The sequence below is a fragment of the Pungitius pungitius genome, chromosome 4, assembly GCF_949316345.1.
Source record: "Pungitius pungitius chromosome 4, fPunPun2.1, whole genome shotgun sequence".
Lineage (NCBI taxonomy): Eukaryota > Metazoa > Chordata > Actinopteri > Perciformes > Gasterosteidae > Pungitius > Pungitius pungitius.
In genome coordinates, this window is record NC_084903.1 from 17,390,991 (window position 1) to 17,413,367 (window position 22,377).

General features: G+C 42.9%; 2 protein-coding genes across 6 annotated transcripts in view; both read right to left on the reverse strand.

Moving 5' to 3' along the window:
* Positions 1 to 703: 703 nt before the first annotated feature.
* On the reverse strand, positions 704 to 18,189 carry esrp2 (epithelial splicing regulatory protein 2). 3 transcript variants are annotated; one of them, XM_037448518.2, is made up of 17 exons: positions 18,113 to 18,189; positions 17,510 to 17,917; positions 17,177 to 17,329; positions 16,573 to 16,701; positions 11,364 to 11,477; positions 11,054 to 11,168; positions 10,743 to 10,838; positions 10,349 to 10,403; positions 9,774 to 9,884; positions 9,192 to 9,324; positions 9,046 to 9,088; positions 7,478 to 7,779; positions 6,585 to 6,818; positions 6,182 to 6,380; positions 5,511 to 5,715; positions 5,225 to 5,423; positions 704 to 2,104 (listed from the first exon to the last, which is right to left on the reverse strand). In XM_037448518.2, exons 3-17 carry the CDS (start codon positions 17,306 to 17,308, stop codon positions 1,943 to 1,945), a joined length of 2,229 nt encoding a protein of 742 aa, XP_037304415.1. In that variant the 5' UTR covers positions 17,309 to 17,329; positions 17,510 to 17,917; positions 18,113 to 18,189; the 3' UTR covers positions 704 to 1,942. The 3 variants fall into 3 exon arrangements, with proteins under 3 accessions (XP_037304415.1, XP_062417802.1, XP_037304423.1); XM_037448526.2 differs by adding an exon at positions 3,865 to 3,965 and having other exon boundaries at positions 1,965 to 2,104; positions 17,177 to 17,917; XM_062561818.1 differs by having other exon boundaries at positions 17,177 to 17,917.
* A 2,614-nt stretch (positions 18,190 to 20,803) lies between these two features.
* The window catches only part of nfatc3a (nuclear factor of activated T cells 3a), a 46,059-nt gene continuing 44,485 nt past the window's right edge, over positions 20,804 to 22,377 (reverse strand). For all 3 annotated transcript variants that reach the window (XM_037486220.2, XM_037486231.2, XM_037486212.2), the window contains exon 10: positions 20,804 to 22,170. In XM_037486220.2, the coding sequence (XP_037342117.2) occupies positions 22,094 to 22,170 (77 nt within the window). In that variant the 3' untranslated portion in view covers positions 20,804 to 22,093. The remainder of the gene's footprint in view (positions 22,171 to 22,377) is intronic.

Below are 22,377 nucleotides of genomic sequence, written 5' to 3' on the forward strand. Positions count from 1 at the left end.
AGAATATTTGACTAAAGAGTATCTTTTCAATATATTAACACGGCTTAAAGCTGGGGGCCGTGTATCCGTTCTTGCAGGATGGCCAAAACAATCTTGACCAAACTTGAATCGACTGCGGTTTCCTTGCAATTAACACAACATTTGTGGTGTATGATTGTGCATCAACATAAACACAATACATCAATAAAAGTAGAAGATTGCATCTAACTGAAAGAGTCTATAACCTCCTTTAATAACATATGCTGCAATAAAAGGAAAAATTAAGTACAAAATGATTGGATATGTATTTTCACTTCCTTTTCTATTTTCTCTGATGGCTTTGCATAGAAACTTGTTTGCTACTAAATTAATGCTCTGAATTTTTAATAGAGCACCTTTCACTCAATTTAATGTTATGAACATTTGTGTAGTTATATTCTGCATTTTGAAAAAATGTGTAATGAATATTTTCCAACTTTAACTGCAGCAATATTTTTGTTTTCATGAGATGTTAAATATAAATCAAGAATTTTCAGAATATGCCAACAGCAGCTGATTTGAGTAAGAGCCTTTGTGAAGTAAAAAAAGGACACTAAAAGTATCTCCCTGGGAGGTTTCATTAGATATTTAATGCCCATATTTTCCCTAATTTTATGAAAAGAAAATGTACATATTTGGGCAACATTTATCTTATTAATATAATTTTAAATGAGACAAAATTAAACATAGTCAACATTATTTATTGTTTGGTCTTAACACACACACACACACATATACATCTAAATTCATACAAGTGTCAAACTTGCAACAAAAGAAACAAAGATCTCCTCTGCCACCAGAGGTTGACCGTGTCCGGGCCAGTATTGCACTCTGGGTACTGTAGGCACAGCAAAGGATGGAACAAACTAAGAAAGCTGTCAGCAGCCCTGTCACAAGAAAAACTCATGCAGCTTTTACACAGTATTCTGGTCATAAGCTGGAATTAAAGCAGCTATAGAACGATCGTAGCCTGGACACCAAAAAAGAAAAGATCTAACGGCTGCGGGCGATCATTAGAAAAGGCTTGAAGATATGACTTTGTCCTTACGTTTCATAACATCATCTCCGAAAACATTGTACAGAAATCGGATTAATAAAAATAGAATCAATTTTGTCCTGCAACCCTCTTAAAGACACTCGGCCGAACAAATAAATCTGTAGTGCTTGGAAAATATCTAAATAGGATGACATGCAGTATGTCACACAAATGCTTTTTACACACAAAAAAATAGTTACAAAATAGTTGGTATACATATGTGGGGTTGCTGTAGTTTGAGGCTCAACGTTGGTTCACATGAATCCATCCACAGTTGAGAAGTACAGTCGGTCTGTATATGGCTTCTTTCTCTCTCGTTAAAAATGGCACCACTGAACCTTTGGAGACCATCAACTTAATCGTTGTGCATGCACATACACGCATCTGTGTTTGCATAGAGGTAATACAAAAGGATCATAAACTCTGAAAAAGTCCAAATCTTGTAGTGGTTATGAATGAAAATTCAGAAAGAAAAAAAAAAGATTGTGCGCAGAAGTAGTTTGTACAGCCTCAAGCATTTCAGGACGAACATCTGTACAGTCGTATAGGGGGACACATACATAAAGCATTTAAATATACATGCATACTTGTCCACACTATTACAGTAGGCACAAACACACAGAAGTGCTGCGCGTCACATCCACAAGGTCATAAACTCAACGTTTAGCTTAAACAACTTCAGCTGCTTCACCAGTGGACGTCTAAACTCAAAGAGCAGCATCAGAAACGTCACAGCCAGCAGCGTCAGTGTTCTGTTAATAATCGCAGAGGTTCAACAGATGTGGCACAGTGTTCAACTGGAAAAGCAGTTGGAGGCACTTTCGAGGAGAGCACACCTCAAAGTGAGCTTAAATTATAGGGAGGAGGAGAGAGAGGAAGAGCTTGCGGTCAGTTACATAGGACCATGTGGACCTGCTGGCCGTAGAAGGGGTGGGTGGAGCGCTCGGCTACGGCCCGCCGGGCGATTTCCTCACTATGGAAGGTGATCAAGGCCTCGCCGCTGCACTGGCCGCTGAAGTTGTACAAGATGAGGACGGCGTCTGGCTGGAGCTGCAGAAATAAATTAAAAACAACACAAATGCATGAGACGTCAAGTGTGTGGATGCAGCTGCGCCGTGAAAACACCAGGGGGAGCCCACAAAGCAGAGGAGCAACAATGCCCTTTAAAAAGATCATGTCAACAAACCGGTTGAGTTAGGGAGAAGAAAAAAAAAAAAAAAAAACTGATTAATGGGTAGAGTTTAAAGAGCAAAAGTACATGCTGTTCCAAGAGGACCTGAAACCCACAAGGCAGTAATCATCGGTTAGTCAGCATGCGTCCAGCTTTTACATTTAAAGGTTTTTTTGAAGCAAAATAAAAGTATGACGCCCCAAAAAAGGAAAAAAAAAAACCTCAAGTTTCCTTTTGACATGCAGATATCACCAGTTCACATTAGCAGTGACGGCAGTAAGAGCCATCAAATCCAAAAGGATTTAAAAGCAGGAGCGAGGGAGACGATGTCAGCGAGACGAGTCACTGGAAAAGTCGAGGTAGTGAAGTGGGTCCTGCTCCAGAATCCACGTTCATGGAGTGTAGGACGAGTATTTAGTCAAGACTAACAATTTATATGTTACCAGTGACCTTAAATAAATCCTTTTGTTGACCGACGCAGAGCAAGACAGTATCTTAACCTTTCCTGTCCAGTCGAGTGAGCTTGCTTTATACACGCCGTGGTTTAGTTTAAAGCTAAGAGGAGTAGTTAGATTTCCTCTAACACACGTTAAAATTAACACAAAGACCCGTAAAATAACAGGTTATCAGTATTGAGTATTAATTCTTCCTAAGGAAGAAGAATGCAAATAGTTTCACATTCCTGCAGGACTTTGATCCATCCAAAACGTGAAACCAGAGTGATTTACTGGTTTAATTTCTCCTCTCAGGTCATGTGAAATCACATATGGATAAGTTCCCTTTGAATCTGCCGAAGCAGGTCAACCACACACGGAAATTATAAAATATGCAGGAAATCTTCCTAATATCGTCTTAAACATTTACACAATTATTTCAACGCAAAACTTTTCCTGCTCATCGTGCAGACTACCTGCAGGATGCAGTCGAAGTTGTAAAGCTGCCCTGATTATCCACAGTTATGAAAACGTGGAAGGCAGTAGACCGATAACAGGTATTTTACACAGTGTGGACAACACTTGATCTGCAGCCACTATGCAAAGAGTTCAACAAAGAAACAAAACGGCAATACCATTTCCCTAATACTTCACACATTCTTCTGTGTAATTAGGTAGATTGATTTGGGAAGCAGCGGGTCGACATGCCGGGTCAGGAGCTCAGAACCTGGTGGCTAGATTGGGCATTCCTGTTCACACTGGTACAAATGTGTAGGAGGGTTTGCTTATAGTGATTGGCTTTTAAAAGTAAAAACTCAGAGTTCATGTCGCACAAAGTTTCCACCACATTGAGCAGTCATTAGGAAGCTGCAATGTTTGTGCAATATGTGTACATTTAACCAATAAATCATAAAACACCACCTCTGATGCGATGTCATTTCGATTCAGGGAGCTTACTAGTGTGGTCAAACTCACAGTAAGCTCTGGTTTGCTGCTGGGGAAGCCTTTGGATTTTAACCCAGCCTAGATTGAGAAATAAACTTGATTTTTAACCAACCTTAACCTTTTGGAGCAAATCTAAGTCAGTGCTTATTGAGTTTGATGCTGGTGCGTTGCTGCATACGTGTAAACAAATAGATGTTATTGAAGAACAGGAAATGCCCCCTCTTTCCACGCCGGTTCTCTGGTCCGGAGGCTCCTCTTACCTTGGGGTGAGTCCCTACAGACAGAGCCATTCTTTGGGCTGAATCAGACTCCTGGCCTGTTCGCTCATCTGAACCATGCTGCTGTACTCGTCAGGGGCGTACTACAGATAGCATAATAATGAGCGGAGCGTCAGGGTGGGAAGCCTCCACATCGTTTCACACAGTACACAGCTTTAGAGACACATGAGATGAAAAGGGTATCACTTTATACACACACACTCTTAAAATACTTTGAAGGAAGACATAAAGACACACCAAACCAGAAACACGGATCAAATTCTGGCTCGACGGGTTCCATTGGAACCAAAACTGTGTGATTAAGCACAGGATTGTCTGGTAAAGGCCACCAGTACTTGGGTGGGAACTGTTTTATCACCCAGGGCCAGTATGAGAGACGCCACTGCAGCCAGAAAGCAACACATTCTCTCCGTTAAGGGTTCAGCCAACAGTTAAGTCTGGAGTCAGCTTCACACGTTACACGTGCACACGCACACCCAGGGGGACGACATCTACAAGTTAATAAACTCTGGTGTTACAGATTACACTTTGTTTGTTTTATACAGAAAGCTCAATGTCACCTGTTGCTTATGATTGTAGCATTGGTTGGTTTACCAAGAACTGATTCCAGACTTAACCTTTAGATTGTATTTTACAAGTTTAAGTAGAGTTTTTATTTTATAACAAATACGAACTAGATGAGTTTTGTATTGCTAAAAAGGCAAGACGACGGTTGGTATGGTGGCCATGTAACTAGTGTATGCCTGTGCACCATGCAACACCGAACATACACGCTATAGTCTTTACCTTGGAAAAAAGGTTCTAATTTAGTGTGAATTAAATGGTTGTTACCCCTAAAAGTAAGGCTTTTAGACACAAAAGTATAGGTGTTTAACCGACACTAAATTACTTAAAGACCAACAGCAGCCCCGAGCCCTCTCACAACAACAGATCAAACCCCCCCCCCCCCCCCCCCCCCGACGTACCAAACCATCTGAAGCCACACCCGTCAGGGTTCATACCTGCCTCAGATGACTCAGAGAAATATGGGCAGTGAAGGTTGGAGAGCACTTGTGCACACATGTCTCATGTGTTGAATGTAGCAATAAAAAGCACCAATGGTGACGGGTTAATCTTTCTAGCTGCTCAGCAGTCCAACAACCTCCAGGCTTTAAAATCTGGGGTTTCAGGCTGAGGGAAGAGTTCCCAAATCGACAAGATAAAGCTAAAACAAACACACTGTTATTGTGTGCAAACACTTTACATGTGGGACCAATACAACCCATATAGTTCAAGACAAATACCACACAATATTGGCCCTTACACCCATACAAAGACTCAAATCTGTGCAACATGTGCTGACCTGGTATCCCTGGAAGAAGCTTAGGATGTCCTTGACTCCAGTGTTGTAGGGCAGGCCCTGCATCCTGACCAGTGCACCGTGTTGAGGCAGCACAGACGAGGCGGTGCCCGCAGCCGGGTGGGATTGGGCCGCTACGGCTGCTGCCACCGACCCCGGCGGGGCGGCAAAGTAGCCAACAGTGGAAGGAGAGACTGGAGGGCTGGAAAGAGGAGGTTTAAAGAGATGTAAAAGGAGAGCAGAAGGTACAAATCACTTGGTGGTTCGCCGTAGCTGATGATGCACTAACCTGGGGTAATAGGCGGTGTAGTTCATGTTCATATTCATGTACATGTGCGGCTGAGGGGGGTAGTAGGCCAGAGCGTGAGCTGGGCCGTGGGCGACGGTCTGATGGGATCGGGGAGCAGCCAGCAGGGGGGGCTGGTAGAGGGCAGCCTCAGAGAGCATGGAAGGCGGGGTGGGGAAGGCAGCGTAGGCTGTGGGGGGAGATAGACCTACAAAGACAAAGATAAACAGAGTGCGGTCATTTACATGCCGTGACCGCTGCAGGCACAGCGCCGCCGGTCTCGTGGCGCAACACAAGGAAGTAAATGATTGGTTTACGACATGCTGCACGGGGATTTTCAACAGGCTTCAAACAAACCACGTTACCCTCCTCGACACTCAACGGTGTCCTTCAGGCTGTCAAACCCACAATGTAAATACACTGAAATGCCGGTACGGACGTGTTTACATACAAACAGGCACTGTGGGCAGCTGTGGTCTACCTAAACAGTGACAAAACAACGTTTGCTTGAACCCGTGTTCATTGGAGGTCAGTGGCAATTTGAGGGGTATAAAATAGGTCCTCTGCCAGGTCACGCAGAATTTCTAAATTGATGTGTCCAATAAATATACATTACATAAAAAAAGAATTTGTGACAATATCAGGAATACTGAAAAAAAATTGATGGCACTCACAGGGCAGCTTGCAGGGTGGAGGAGAGAGGCCGCTGCGGTTCAGGGTTCCTCCCATCAGCACAATGCTCATCTCTTCTGTGGAGCACTGGAACACCTCGACGTAGCGGTCCTTCATGGTCTTTTTATGGCACTTCTGGGCCACCATAAACGACTTGTCTGGAGACTTCATCTGGATGAAAGCGTCGCCGGAGGGCCGACCCTGCAGAGACGACGTAGGGGAAAATGTAAAGAATAAATTAAACACAATGAGAGAAGGAATACAGAAGCTGTGACTAAAAAAAAGTAAAGTAGTGTTCTTTCCTCTTTTACTATACTTGTCTTGTTGTGGTACATATGATAAAGAGGCGACGGGGGGGGACCGACACCTACCGATGCTTTTGAGACATGTTGGTTGAGGACTCACCTGTTGGTTGAGGACCATGTGGACCCCGTGGGGTTTGATGTCAACGGTGTGCTCTCCCATGAACTCAAGGATGTCTTCAATGCCGGCCGTGTAGGGCAGGCCGCGGAGGCGGACGCAGTCTCGGCTGCTGCTGGCCGCTGGAAGGTAAGGGGGCGATGCGAGGACGGGGACAGGCATGATGGGTGAGGGGGGCAGGGTGGAGATGAGCGGTGCGGACATGTAGCGGTTCAGCACCTGGCAAATCGTGAAAGACAACGTTGGTGAATAGAAAGTCGTTACTGCTTGTTTTCTGAAAACTTATGAAACTGTCAATAAGAAGCTTTAGACATTAGACGATCAGGGAAAGGTGCAGATTAGACAAAAGTAGTTTTCATAGTGAAAAATAGAAAATATATTGTGTAGTTCTATAAATACAAAATCATTAATAATCAGTTATTGGATTGACACTTTTCTTCAATAGCAACCTCTGTTGTGGTCAGACCATGTTTACTGGTATAACAAACAAAAAGGGGGCCTTTCTATTAAGAAAAAGAGTTCTAATTGCAAAACAATACGTTTAATGCACATATTTAAAAATGATTAAGAAAGCTCACAATTAGCTGTGAAAGGAACATTTTCAAGTCTGAAACAGAAAGCTTTAAGCCACGTTTTAAGACATGTTATTTTGAAACAGAAATTTCCATAATTACACAACAAACCTACATTACATCACCTACATGCACAAAGCATCTTGCAAAGGGGAGCTGAAACTAACCCATTAAACTAAACATTCCCTGAAAGGTCCACCTGTTACAATAGCAACAGCGATGGTACTTCAATAACATTTATTTTAACTTTCCCCAGCAGAAAAGCTACATCTCAAATATTCCTACCATCCAAACAAGAGAATTTACCTGTTGCACCTCAGCTGCGGTACTCCGAAACAGTTCAATATAGCGCTTCCCCAGGATCTGCTTGTGCCTCTTCAGGGCGTTCTGCGCGTACTCTTCACAAGAGAAGAGCACGAAGGCGTCGCCAGTGGGCCGTCCGTCGGGGTACTTGACAAAGAGCAGACCCTCGGCATCATCTGTAACCGGGCTCTCGGGCCCGAGGAAGGACAGCACGTCCTGGGGCGTGGCGGTGAACGGCAGCCCCCTCATACGGATGATCACCTGGTTCTCTTTGGATAAGAACTGGGCCACCTCGTTAGATGTACCTAGAGTCAAGAGGACAATGGTTAACCTCCTGACCATCCCAGAGGAGCTTTCAAGACAACACATCACATTTAACAAAAAACATTCCCAGCCATGCTGGCTGCTTGGCGAGGCTTCAGCGAAATGCTAACATCAACAGGCTAGCATAAATGGCCTAAATGGATCCATTAGTTGTTGAGATATCCAAGTCTGAACCAAAGAGGTGAACTGACAAAAATACACAAGTTTGTCAAAAGTTCCAGGATCAGTCAAGTGTTTCTTTGGCTAAATGGCTTTTTTTCCATTTGCATTGTAACTATTGGAGAATACAACAAATTCAAAATGAATGTCAGGACAAATTAACAGCATTTCATGATCAAAAAATGTCATTCAGTGATCAAGGGAGCTCATTTATCACTACTGAGACAAAGAGCGGATTGGCTTTTTTCTATAAGCGAGGAGACTACAGCCCATATTTATTGTTGGCTTTTTGTTGTAAAAAAGGTCAAATGAAAAAACAGCCAACACTAAGTTAATTTTCCACAACAGCATTGATGTTGCCTGACACACTCAATGTTTTGAATTACACTTTCATCCACAAGTTTACTTTCATTTCTTTTTATAAACGTCTTGTCTGCTTGGACTATTTGCTTAAAGTCCAATCTGCTATCAACCTGCAGTGATCTTGACTCAACTGAATAAAGTCCACTGCAAATTATCAGCGCCGTGTGACGGTGGGGGTTTTGTCCGCTATCTCTGTGTCACTGGCGGCCGCTGCTCTGTGGTACAGAGACCCCGGGCCCTGCTTCTGTCTCTTCACACCCCTTTTGTATCAACACTGAGCAAGTCCTTTCACCGAGCGGCAGCCGTCTCTCCCTCAGGGTCTGGGGAGGGGGGGGGGCTGAACTAAACAGGTGAGCTGCTGTTAGCCAAGAGTAAAAGTTCTCTCCCACGGGCCACTGAGAAGTTGGCCAGGGGAAGAGGAGGTTAGGAAGGGAAGCGGGGCAGTGAGGGGAGCTACTTACAAAGACCCTTTCATTATTCCAAGATAAGCTGTTTGAGAGTCACTGGGATGAGTCAAAGACACAGGTAGAGAAAGAGAGACCCCGTTTTACGGTCACTGAAGAGCTGCTCTTTTACAGATGTGGTCTTGTTTTTTTTCAAAGATGCGGGAAAGCCATGAAATGGAGTAGTAGTAGTCCACCTCACACTAACAGAAAGCCTTTCAGCACAAGTCATCGTCAACAAACACTGTGGGAAGAGAAAGAAAAAAGGTTCTGAAATCTGACCTCCAGCAATCTTGAGGAATTCCTCTCCTGTGGCCTTGTACACCTGAAAAGAGCAAAAATGGGTTCAACCACCAGGAAGACATTTCAGACTTTCATCAGAAACTCAAAAATGACACTATGAACACAAGGTAAATGCTGAAAAGGACCTCGATGTAGCGGCTGCCCATGTGGTGCTTGTGGCGCTCCAGGGCCAAGTCCCGGTGTTCTGAGTTGATGAAACGAACCAAGGCCTCGCCGTTCCTCCTGCCTTGAGCGTTAAGACACAAGGCCACACCGCCCCTGACAAAGGTACACAGATACACACATGAGTTACAACAGCTTTCAATATGCAAGAATAGATCTCCAGCTTTCTTTGAGATTTAATCTCCGAAGCACAGGTATGCAATTAATTTATATTCAAGTAAAATAATATTTATTATTGTACATTTTATGTAGTATCACGTTTGAGCTAATAATCCTTAAAGCAGCTCTCATACTAAGGTTTTGTGGATGTTCAAACCTCTTTTCTTGATAGCGCCTTTAAGTGAAAATACAATGCATTTCATACTAATCTTGCAGGATTCAAGTTGACATTTAAAAATGGTTCTTTAAAAAAGAAAAAGGATTCAGAAAAATTGCACACTGACAAACATGTTGAAAGCTAAAAAAATAACAGAAATAATTTGCTGCAGACGTTTGGATGAAATGATATAAATAATGGGGCTATTGGTCAATTAAGTTTGACATACTTTGCAATACTGAGGCCTTTAAAGAAGCGAGCAATGTCTTGGTCTGAGGACTGCCATGGGAGGCCTCGTGCTCTGATCACTGTCTCACTATCAACTGGCTCCATCTTGTTGCTGAGAAAAGATAAAGAAAACATTAATGACATCCTGTTCATATTTTGAAAAGGGAAGAACGACAAAGAGATCGTTTAAAACATCCCTGAAGGTGACTACAGCCTTTAGGGAAAGTCCCATCGCTTTTGTTTCATTTGAACAGCGTGTCCACTGACTGCAGACACAGAGGCCACTCACAGTAAGTGCTTAGCACAGAAACACACTCCTATGATTAAATGTCGGGGTTGTCAAGGTGACCGGCTTTTGACTGCCTGAGAGCAGAAGGATTTTGTGTTCTGCTACCAGATATCCAGGTAAGCACTTGATGGCAAAGTTGGACAGCTTTTAAGACACACTTCTGGTCTCCTTGTTGCTGTAATCAATGCCGAGGGCCCGAGGTCTGAGAGCTGGAGGAGGGTTTGCAGTCGGTATGCAACAGACAGGTGTGGTGGGAACAAAAGCGGAGAGAGACACGTCATACATACCATGTGCCGGAATCAAACTTGTACTTCACCGTTTCAACACAGGTGAACTTGTGGTCTGAAAAACAAAAAAAATAAAATCAATGACAAAAACAACATTCTCTCTCTCTAGTAGAGAAAGCAGGTTCACCGTGAAAAGCTGCATGTTTTAAGCCAGGTGCATTCCTGATCACACCCAAAGACACGCGGTTATCAAAGGGGAGCCAGAGGCCACTGCAACACTCAAGACAGAAGATTTCTCATCTCTGAAGTTTGATTTGTATGCACAGCCACACAGACTAGATTTCACAAAACCAAAAGCATCAGGTGCAGACAGTACACGGAAGATCTTTGTCTGTCATTTGGTTGTCTCGTCACCATTTCAAAGTTCAGCTGAGATCATTTGAGTTTTGCTTACTGTAGGGCTCAGCCAGGATGTGGAGAGTCAGCTGCACCATGCTGCTCACCTCCATCTCCCCTGTTGACTCTTCCGACACAGCAGGAAGACCAACATCTACACACATCGTTAAGGTCACTGCCCTACATAAGTGGCCTGTCATTTTGAAAATCGGTAGATCTGAATGTGCAACAAAAAGTCATATAAGCTCTGTAAATACAACTCTGCTTAACACACATTAACATTATTATTTAATTTCCCCTGACATTTACAATTTAAAAGACCATTTCAAAACAGAGTATCGATGAAATGTGACTAATAGTTAAGGATACGTTCCAACATGGAGGAGAGTGTGCACTTCTGCAGCGCACTGGCATCGGGGCAGCATTTGTGAAACTCCTTCTTCACGTCCACAAAGGAAAAGAAACATTCAGGAAGCACAAGATTCTACAAAAAGAAGAAACAAAGATAAGGACAAAGATTAGAGATATTTCATTTGTGTACATATAGTCATACATGTTTAATGTTTCCACTTGGGACACTCCAACTTGAACGGATTCATTTTTGAGTTTATTTTGACTAATTACTGATATTCTCACCAAGAGTACAAGGAGCCAAGTGCCCTGTATTTGTCTGAGGTACCTTTTTGGAAGCTTCAGGGTGGAGGGCCTGTCGGATGACGTGGGGACTGTCGACACAAAGTGTGAAAGAGCTCCTGCCGAGGCATTTCACTTCTGATGACACCGACTGCTGGAACTGCACAATGAAACACAAAAGGGAGGAGAAAACAAAAAAAAAAAGTAACATATCGGAAGAAAATTTAATAATTGTACCGAACACAGGGAGGCAGGACAGTCAATATTAATGTACAAAACCTAATACATCATTATTTTCCCAACAAAGGGGGTAAAATATGGTCCCTCTCGGTTGCACAACCTCCTGTCGCACGCCCATTGGGTGAAAGTGAGAATTAGTCAAACAAGTGAAGGTGATGTGTTTGTTTCACATTAGGAACGAGGCTTGTCCAACAGGTTTCAGTGTTTGCCTAGCGAGGGAGGAGCGCACACAAAAGGAAAGGAACGATCACGCCACTAATCACCAGGATCAGTCTATTCCAAGCAACCTGCAGTCGAGAGGGACAAACAACCCAGACTAGTTCAACCAGCATGCCTGCATTTTATCCAACCCAAAATGTTAATAGATACCACGTTCAACGTGGCTCCGTCAACCTGCTGTTGGTGGCATTCAACAGACACCAACACCTCATTATCAATGCCCACTGGTGAGGTCAGAGGACGGCGTCTTTGAGAATGAATTACAATCATTTGTTATGATTTCAAAACAACCTCTTCAAGAAAAGTCTTTGCAAAAAGAACAAATTCGGTGCCCTAGTTTATTTGGAGAGGATACGTTGACACCGGAGGAATATGGCAACATTCCCAAGGCTCTTTGGCTGTAGAAGGCAGTCTTAGTTTTGCCTTTGTTCATCCCGGAATCCTCAAATTTACCTGTCAGACAAAATAAGACTGTCTGGGTTTGAGGCCAGCTAGAACCCAATGACTGACTAGTCTCACATGGCCACTGGCGATGTGGGACGGACCTCAAGACAGTGAAGACGTATTGGAGGTGCGTGTTGAAGCATGCTCCCAGCAGTCAGTCCACTGGTTTGGATGAAAGAGGGTTTTTGTGGGCTGATACGGTGATGATTGTTTTGGATGTAATGTCATCCTGATAAAATATTTCTAGCAAATATATACATCTATAGTGAGCAGTGCTGAACATCAATGATCCAATATAGGGTTTTAAACCTTTAGAAATGTGAGATGGACAGTGTTAATATTTGCACTCGAGAGCTTGACCTGAACTGAAAGAGCTTGAAGAGCTGATCTTGAAAAGTTATTTCTAACACTATGCATTTTGGTAACTTCTTTAAATAAAAATAATGTACAGTCTTCACACATTCAACTATGGACCTCATCTTAATTCCCCTCCCGGTGTAAATGTTTCTGCAGTTTTCCAGGTCAAGGTCATGTGAAAGAGAAAAGAAAAACCTTGCAATGCGCTGGCTAACTTTCTGCATACTGCAGTTGCTCAGCGGAGAGAGCAAGCAGCAACACATCCAGATAAAGTACCTGAAGGTTCCTTTCTACGATGGGGTTTTACGTCGAGCAGGTGAGGATACCTTGTGAAATCGAAGCTCCAAAATGTTAGCTGCCTGTAAGTATGTTGTTTGAAAATGACAAATGCCCTTTGTAGGAGGAATGACACAACCAGGACGGCGTGCTTTCAGGCCTTTGCAATAACAACAATAGCCACTAATGGAGCTTCAAGAGTCACAGCGGAAAACAGGAAGGGGGGGCGAGGCTATAATTGAGGAATTTCTGCAAGATCGTGGTTGATAATGCTTTAAAAACAAAACAAATAAAAAAGGGGATCGTCTTTCATCCAACTCCGCACCTGCAACAGGAAACGCATGGATGTTGCGTGCATCTATCCAGCAGCAGGAATGACAATTGCTGGTGGATGTGCACAGAGCTCCGCCTTAGACAATTACTAAACCCGGATTACGGAGAGTAAAGCAAACGTTGTAGAAGACGTAGCGTCACACCCATTCCTTCGCTCCACTGTGTCAAAGCCATTTTAAAGCGAGCAAACAAACTGAACAGAAGAAAAAGCTTAGTGACAACAAAAGGGTGAGGACGACGGGCCCTTGAGCCAAACTCAACAGACCAGACAATTGGATTTCAAATTAGCATGATTTAGTGTTTAGTAGTAAATAAAGTCATTTGCAGGGGTTAACATCATGCCATTAAAACACTTAAATTATTGAGCAGATAATAAGACCACAAGCTCTGTTCCTATTATGCAATAGTCATTATCCTGACTTACTGGCACGCTTGAGTTGTAAACACATCACAGTCTCTATGATAAGGTCATTTTACCAAAGAGAAGTCATTTATCAGAGTTGTATCCAAAATGAGCAGGTTTCATTACTCCAAGACCCATAAATATGGTCTAAAGCCAACTGTTGGACTCTCTGTAGCCTCGGAAAAGCTTTTCCACCCGTGAGGGGGAGGAAATGGCCTTTGAACATGGTCCCATCACAGTTTGCTCTCCGGTGGAGCCGGGCTGTTTGCATGCAGAGGTAAGGCGGGGTGGAGGTGGCTGAAGAAAAGTCTGATAAGAGCAGCAGGGAGTGTCAGGTGGAAACGGTTTGAGGCACACACAGCCAGTACTGTGACACCAAATATCTCCAAAGAGTTATACGTTGCTTATGTTCAGAACAAGTTGGTGAATCTCAAATCAAGAAGAAAAAGGATCCCAAATGAAAGTAAATTGGTCTAAAACAGAAAAGTTTCTAGTGTAAATTAGTGATATGTCTCCTCTTGTACAGTTTCCAGTACGTTACGTTTTGGCTTCATACACATAATAGTGCACTATTTGCTGCAAATATGTGTGTGCATGTGATTAACTCATAGCAATGATATAAAACATTTTAAAGACTCTTCATATTAAGTTTTAAATATTTAGATAGTTTGAGTTCTATTTTTCAGAAAGTAATTCTACACTAATTAAACACGTTATTCTGGCAGCCAGGTGAGAAAATGTGAAGATCTGTTCTTAGGAACAAATGTATTTAAAAAGGGAGCTGACGTTTTCAAGGAAGTTCTCCATAAATATATATAGCGCAACACCATCAGCGGTTGATAGGTAAGAGAGATACCATCACAGCTTCCGGCTCATTCCAGTCAGTCAAAAGTGCGTTAGTGTCATATTTGAGCAGCTTTTTGCCGTAGTGTGGAATTCCATCTCATGTGAATCTCCTCAACGTGATTATTACCGGCTTCTCATGTCACGACACAGTTCCCTTTGGCAAGCACCAAAGCCGTAACCTACCTCTATGCCAAGGCCAGCAGTGAGTATTTCTGACTGTGGCCTAGAACGGATGAAAAACCGGGTTGCTCCACAACAACAACAACAGCATGATCATCATCACACGCAGCTCCCGACAGGCTGTGACATGGCGTCTACGACTAAAGCCATGCCCGCCCAGTCAGCAGCAACACGATGAGACAAACCCTCCCTCGGCGCACTACCGGGAACTGAATCTCACTACAGGTACGCAACACCATAATGCAATAGAAGTGGCACATATGGCAGTGGGCCCATTGACAAAAGCATTTAAAGATCCAGTAATGGAACTCACAAAACAAATATTGTACAGTTCAGTTGAAAATTTGTATTAAAGAAATGTGTAAACACCTTTTTTATATAGGCTACTCTCTCCAACCTGATATCTCTTCACCAAAACTAATCTTAGAATGACCAACAGCAAGAGAAAGTAACAGATGACACAATAGTATGACCAGAACAAACTGATTGCTCGGGTTAATATTTGAAGCTTCAGCACACAAACTAACCTACAGCGGCGCTGAAGTGTTGAAGCCACCAGCCTCAAGCGGCCTCGGCATTTGAATCATGGCCACCATCGAAGTGCATCAGGCTACGAATTGAGCGTCCACACGGCAGCTGCATCGTTATTGCAAAATAGCACCCAGAATATTGTTAGGAAAACATTTGATTACTCTAAGCCGCCCTTCCAGTGCACACGTGGTATTTAGCCCCAGGCAGGGCAACTATGACCCCAAGCGCGTCGGTCTAGCTCGACAATTACATATTAGAGGGAATGGGAGAGGTGTAACCCATGCAAACAAACACTCATGACAGGGGGGGGGGGGGGTTTGAAAAACATGTTTGGCAACACTTGTGTTGAAATACACCTCTTAAAAAGGGAGGAAGCAAAAAGCAGATTATCGTCTTGGTCATAACGACGAAGAAATACGAAAGAGGCGATGGCCTCCCCTCCCGTCTGTCCTGCAGCGTCAAGCAGAGGTGCGGCCCCAGCTAAACATTCCGCCTTCCAGATGTCTGCAGCGTGCACCAGGCCCGAGACAAGACCAGGCCTGCGACTCCTTAGCTGCGGGTGCCCCAGGCTCTGCCCGTCCCCCACTTTAGCTTCTACTAACTGTCAGCAGGGTTTACCTGTCAGGCCCGAGCCAATCACATGTCTCGACCGGGAGGAGGACAGTCATTTTAAAAGGGCATCAGGAAAATTTAACACACCACACATTTACTTCGAGCGAGAAAAAAAAAAAAAAAAGAAGTCAGACTTGTCACGTCTCATCTCGCTTGGGGCATAAACAGTAAAGAGGGAAGTTGCCAGGGTTTAATTGACTTATGAATTTCTCACCATACTCCTGAGGGAGAAGACCTTTATGAGCTGTGGCTCAGATTTTTTTTTTATTCCATACAAATTCAACAGGCGATATCAGGCAGATTTTCTGGGCTGTCGTACAAGATTTATAGGCCGCCAGTAGCTGAGTCTTTTAACACTAGGCTGTGGGACTTGGGGGGGGGGGGGGGGGGGGTGGTGGTTTAAACACAGGTATGAAGGGAGGCCTGGTGGGTGAAGAGATGGTAGTTTACCTCCTCAGTAAGTCTTCCTTCAACCCGAAGTATAGGTCATTTAATTTCTTGATAATTATACACATTATAGTAAGGTAATTTTTTCTGGTAAAACAATGTCTAATTAAACAGAATTCTAAATCAATAATTAAACAACAACATGGTTGTCTTTGGTATAAAGACAACTATGTAATCTGGAACTTTAGTGCTGAATGACCCAAGATGACAAACAATCTAAACCAATCACTTCCCAGTCTTACACCTGGGAGCCACCTGTTCATTCCTCTCATCTCTTTTCAATCTGTCCTGTGTCCGTTTAGTGCAGGACAACAGAGTGAATATCTCACTCTCCATAAAACGCACGTCACTCTCCAGCCAGACTCACCTGCTGCAGCACTTTGTCCAGGGGCTCAGCCTCCGCCAGGTCGTCCACGGTGAGGCCCGTCTCCTCTGTGCACTGATCTGTCAGCTCCAAGACGTCCGGCTTGACAACACATCTGTGAAGCTTACCGACCTGCGTGGGGATTCGAGCGGTTCACGGCGCAGAATTTAATTATCTCTTTAATTTAAAGTATGGTGAAACAATACATTTAAAAAATACCATACACCCACATTCATGAAATGAATAACTCCTACAAAACACAATGTAGTTGCAAAAAAAAAAGAAAAAAGTAATAGCACTTAATTTGTCAATAAAGCGACAATATATCAAGACGCTGACATGCCAAACCAAAACGGTGAGTTTTTCCTCCATGAAGGGGAGAATTTGGGGTCGCACACCTGTAAAAAGGTGAGCTAACGAGGCGGAGAGAAGCCAGCGCGAGCTAGCATCGCAGGAAGAACGAGGGGGGGGGGGATTCAGGGAGCACACCGTGTTGGTTTAAAATGTCAAACAAACTGTTCCACTACACAGGTTCACACTACGCCACAAACACTCTGGATACACAAGAAACCGTACAACGAACGAGCGGGTCACAGAAGGTCCGTACCTTTTTTTCATGTAGATCCACAATTTGCCACACCAAGAGAATTATTTCCCTCTCATCCGAACCCAGTTTACCCCCATTTGCACCAGCTGTTGCCCCAAAGAACACCACCAGAGTATCACTGTGCGAAGCCATCAGGGACCACAAGGGTAAAAACTACAATTAAAGCAAAGATTAAAATAAAAATAACACGAGGGTTCACCTTTTTCCAAGTGATAAGAAGAGCGAACAAAAGGGCTGGAAAACTCAATTGAGGTTAAACGGAGAGAACAAAAAAAAAGGTGGGAGATTATTTTCAGAGGAGCACCGAAAGAGTTTTGCGGTCAGAGACTCTACCTGTTGAAGTACTTGAGTGTGTTCTATCCAGAGATACTGGTTTAACTGGTAAAGAAGGGTGGAAATCCGTGTTTCTTTCACACGAACTCCATAACAAGCCCTACTTTTCTTTCTTTTTTTCCTCCTCTCCTTTCTATTTTTTCCCCCTTGAGTTACCTGTGTGGCTCGTCCTCTGCGCGAGAGCAGCGCCACGGGCCTCTTCTATTGGTTGGTTTGGAAAGGTGAGGGTGGGAGGCTGCGGCGAGTGCTTCAATCTCATTGGTCAGATCCGATGAATCCGGAAGTGGTGGGACAGAACTGAGCTGAATTGCAGTAACTCCATGAGGCATGTAGCCTACGGATGACTCACGCTGATAGTGAAGGCAGATGAAAAGAAATCCTCGATGCAGAAAGCCCGTAAAGATACACCTGCACACATAGTGCGACTTGTCTGTGGAAGTTTACACGTATTGCCGAGTCTTCAAATAATGAGCTCCACATTTTTTTTAAGCTGAAGCAAATATTTTTTATGTTGTAGCATAACTTTTTGACGCACAAAAATCATAAATATATATATAATACAATACATTATAATAGTTATGGACTCTCATCAAAGACACTTACATTTTGGAAGATCCGGTAGCGATGTTTTATTGGCAAATTGATCCTATGAGCTGTGGCTTATTCAATATATAGTTCAGCAACACTCCAAAGTCTAAAGCAGTGGTAAACAATCCATTTCTTTTGTTTGCCACTGACGTTGTGTGGATCCAAAGCTGTACATCTGCACCACATCAGGCCTACATTCTGACATGCGCATGAAGTTGAGATTCCTGGAGGGTTCATTTTAAGCAAAAGTAAATGAGAACGCAGGAAGGACAGAAGGAAATTTAAAAATGAGATAAAAGGAGAAACAGACACACATAGAGGGACGTATAGGGAACAGATAAAGAATCCGCACATGATTGAAAGTAGCCTCTAATTTATTGTTTCTTAAATGTTTCAACCTTATTCGACCTCTAAAAATCCATGGATTTGCCTTAATACTGTGATGTTTTATTTTTTTGGTCATGTGTTGCCTCACACTCTTTTGCAGGGATATATTTACGTCTACGAGCAGCTTTGATATTGACATTGAATCTGGCCCTGGAAACACTACACAATCTGGAGTTTTGATTAACTTAACAAGTTTCTACTGGCCTGGTCTTTGGCCTAGTTCCCAGAATGCAATGTTTTTTTTCTCCTGACACTCCCATCGCTGCTCGCTATCGGCCATTAGACTGCCATGAAGGCAAGTCTTCTTGTCTCATCACCTCCTTTCACTCGTTTAAATCCCCCAAATCTAAATTGCACACAGCTGTACCCAGACCCGGTCCGTGCACCAAACAGCACTTCTCACTGAACCTTAGAGATATCCAAGACTCGACAAATCTATCTATCTATCTTGTTGTCCATTGTCGAACTGTCTGCTGTCATGCACCAACTGCCAAGTCAAATTCCTTGTATGTCTAACATATTATGGTAATAAATGTTTCTTGATTCCTAAGACAAAACAGAATAGAATTTAAAGAAATTGACTTTGCCGTGTTGAAAGGTACCACTGGAGGGCGCCAAATAAGACTAATCACAATCTATGCAAATGTGGGTTGTATGCATTTCATGCAAACCCAGTGTCGAAGTTAATCCAAATTAGAAATGACCTTATACTGACACAACTTTGCATGAAACCGGTGGCCTCTACAGTGTAGTGAAGCAACACTTCATGCAGCACAGAAAATACTGACTTCGTATGAAAGAAATTGACACGAGGCCACAGCTGAGTTTCCTGTTTTATTGATATACACTATTTTAGAGCCTACAGTATGATGCAAGGTATTCCCTTTGAATAATTTCAAAAAGCACTGCAGTCTTAAAAATTACAAAAATTTTAAACATACAAAATATACAAGAAATGACAATACAAGGCTCGGTAAACATCAGCTAAACCTGTATTTCCCTTTTATTTTACAAAACATATATCTATATATATCTATACATATATATGTATAGATATACATATATATATACACATACACACACATATATATGTATATATATACATATATATGTGTGTGTATATATATTCTCAACACTCGTACGTGTCCCCAACCTTTTAGGAATGACATCTATTTCAAAGTATCAAAAATAGAGTTGTACAGTCTCTGTTTGCTTTACCATAATGTAAGATGGGAACATATAGTTCGCTCTTTGGTTGTGACCAACAAGGACGGCGGTCACTTTACTGTCAATGCTGGTTTTGTTTTAGTTTTTTGTTGACTGTGGTCTTTCAAGCTGCAGCACCAGCTTTAAATGTAAAAAAAGCCATTACTCTCCCACACAACCTTTAATTTCCACTCTGTGCCCCCCCAATACAAATGGGACAATAATAATAATAATAATAGTTACCGACTCATGTCTTTAGTCAATGACAAAAAGAAAATCAACCCAGAACAGCATATGGACACACTGACAAACTGGTTTTCAAACAAGAGTTAAGGCATCCTAATAGTTTACATAGTGACATGATACTCACACAACCAATGCTGTCGTTTTTTTCATTACCGCCACGTGAAGTTCATAAGCAACATTACATATAGTTTATAATCTCCTTTTTCATTTTCAACGTCATCTCACATTTGCTGCTGTTGTCGTTTGCATAGCCTCAACGTGTGTGTGTGTGTGTGTGCTTCTGTGGTTGAAAACAGGACTCCCTGTCTTATGTACAGCTTATTTGGTACAAACACTAACCATACACACAGACACACACTCAAACACACACACACACACTCACCATAGCCTATTAAGATGCTCGCACTGCGCCCTCAACAAGGCAGATTGGCTGATGGGGAAACTCCGGGACGCTATCAGAACTAATCAAGCAGCTACAAGTCTACATTCTACTTCTATAGGCATCAAGGGTTGTTTGTTTTTGTTGTTTTTTTTCCTTCTCATTTTTAAAAGGCATTAGGCAGAATTATAATGCATAGCAGAATCATTTTCACCTGGAAACTGACTTCAAAGTCGGCTCTGACATGCAGGAGCATCATCGTCTTCAGCTGAAGGCAAACAAAATGAAAAAAGCCAACGGAAATCCCAAAGCGGGCTCTGTCCTCGGGTCGGAGTCGTGCTGCCGTACAGGCGCAGCACATCTGGATACATCACAGGATGGATACATCACTGGGAATAGACACCACTCGACACAGTGCAGGAGAGGTCTTTGATTGTGGACCGCAAACATTGATTGTTGCAAACAGGGGAAGTGCATCCAGATGTGGCTTCTTTTTTTTTTTTTTTTTAATCTTGTTGATGAAAGCAGGGGGAATAATACATATATGCTCTATATATAAATGTCTTTTGGATATAAAATACTTTAAAACTTTCCTTTTCCATTAACTGTCTTACCACGCTGGTGTGGTGGCTGTTAGGAATTCGAAAGGCACACTAGGGCCCCCTGGGAGGTTTGGGGAGTTATTGCATGAAAATACATTTCAGAGACAGGGACGTCGCTCTACGTGGATTATTAAAAACACTTCTTTGTAACTCGGGATTAACAGGCATCTTCAAATATCTTTGAGTACAAATTAGAGGGCTGTCTCAGGCCTGAAACCCACCCATCCCTCATAAAATCCTCTTTCTGAAAACAATATCGTCATCACGCTCAAAGGAGAAAGAAGAGTTTTAGCTACCATTCAAAGCTGCTAAGTGTTAATAAGGCATTTGTTCAACTTGAAGATGAAGAGATACAGGAGAAGCAGGACATAAATGATGAGACAGAATAGACAGAAGAAAGAAAATAGCTACAGGAGTGGATTCATGTACTAATATCTACGCAGAGGCAAGGTTACTAAAAGTTGTGGAATGTTGCGAGTTGCAGATCCCAGACCAGCGCAACCACCAGGAGCACTGCCTCCCTGCTGGGTCCTCGCGCTCCAGACCTGATGATTTAATCATCTAAAAGGGAGAGGATCAACAAGTGGGCAATGTTGTCATCAACGAGCCACGGTTGAAAAACTGTATGTTCAGACACATATTGCAATTCAAATGTGTTACAAAAGCTTTTGAGAAATTATGATCATTCAATGTTTTGATCTTAATGTGACGCTACAATTGTACGAATTACTCATTTTCAGTGTTCCAATTTAGTTTGCCCGACCACCGTTTTGCTGATGTTTTGTAGAGTTTTTGGTGTCCTGATGTTCATTTAATATGTCGCGGCGAGCCGATTGGTCAGGAAGACAGGGCAGCTACAAGCCTCATGACGAGGGACGGGTCACTTCTTAGACACCAAACATTTCAACCTCGCCGTGACTCAACAGGGGCATCATTCTGCACACCTTTTATTTAATCTGTGTGGGTTCTTTCTATAACTCTAAATGAGAGAAATCGTTTAAAACAAAATCGGAGGAGACAAATTGTCTTCTTGTCAGGCTGCTGGTGTAGAAGGTCCACGAGGCTTTTTTAACAGAATCTGCAACCGTATTCTGTCTTTGACCGCAGCCTGGACCAGAGCGCGAGGAGGTGGTTCTTGATCCTAAATGCTGCGTCTGGGCCCGAGCGTGAGCTGGGCTATGACTGGCTGTGTGCTGGTGGAGGACCATGCGTGCCGGGGGACTGGGACATGTCTCTGCCGATGATTTCATTCACTGCGAAGAGAAGAAAGACAATGTGACAGTTTGACAGTTAGGAAGGTGAAAAAAAACAAGTGATACACACATTGGTGGGAGAATGACGGATGGGGAGGATTTGTTTTGATGGAAATGTACACACATTCAACAATTCCAATTATTACATTGATCAATTTTGTGATATTGTGGAGGTGTTGATGTGAAGGCCTGCAATGTATTTTAAAA

Coding starts and splice junctions, on each gene's coding strand:
- esrp2 (XM_037448518.2), bottom strand. CDS start 17,308: ATGGCTTCGCACAGTGATACTCTGGTGGTGTTCTTTGGGGCAACAGCT. Junction 7,780..9,045: donor ATTCCTCAAGATTGCTGGAG/GTCAGATTTCAG, acceptor TCTTGACTCTAG/GTACATCTAACGAGGTGGCC. Junction 5,716..6,181: donor TCCACCCTGCAAGCTGCCCT/GTGAGTGCCATC, acceptor TTGTCTTTGTAG/GTCTATCTCCCCCCACAGCC.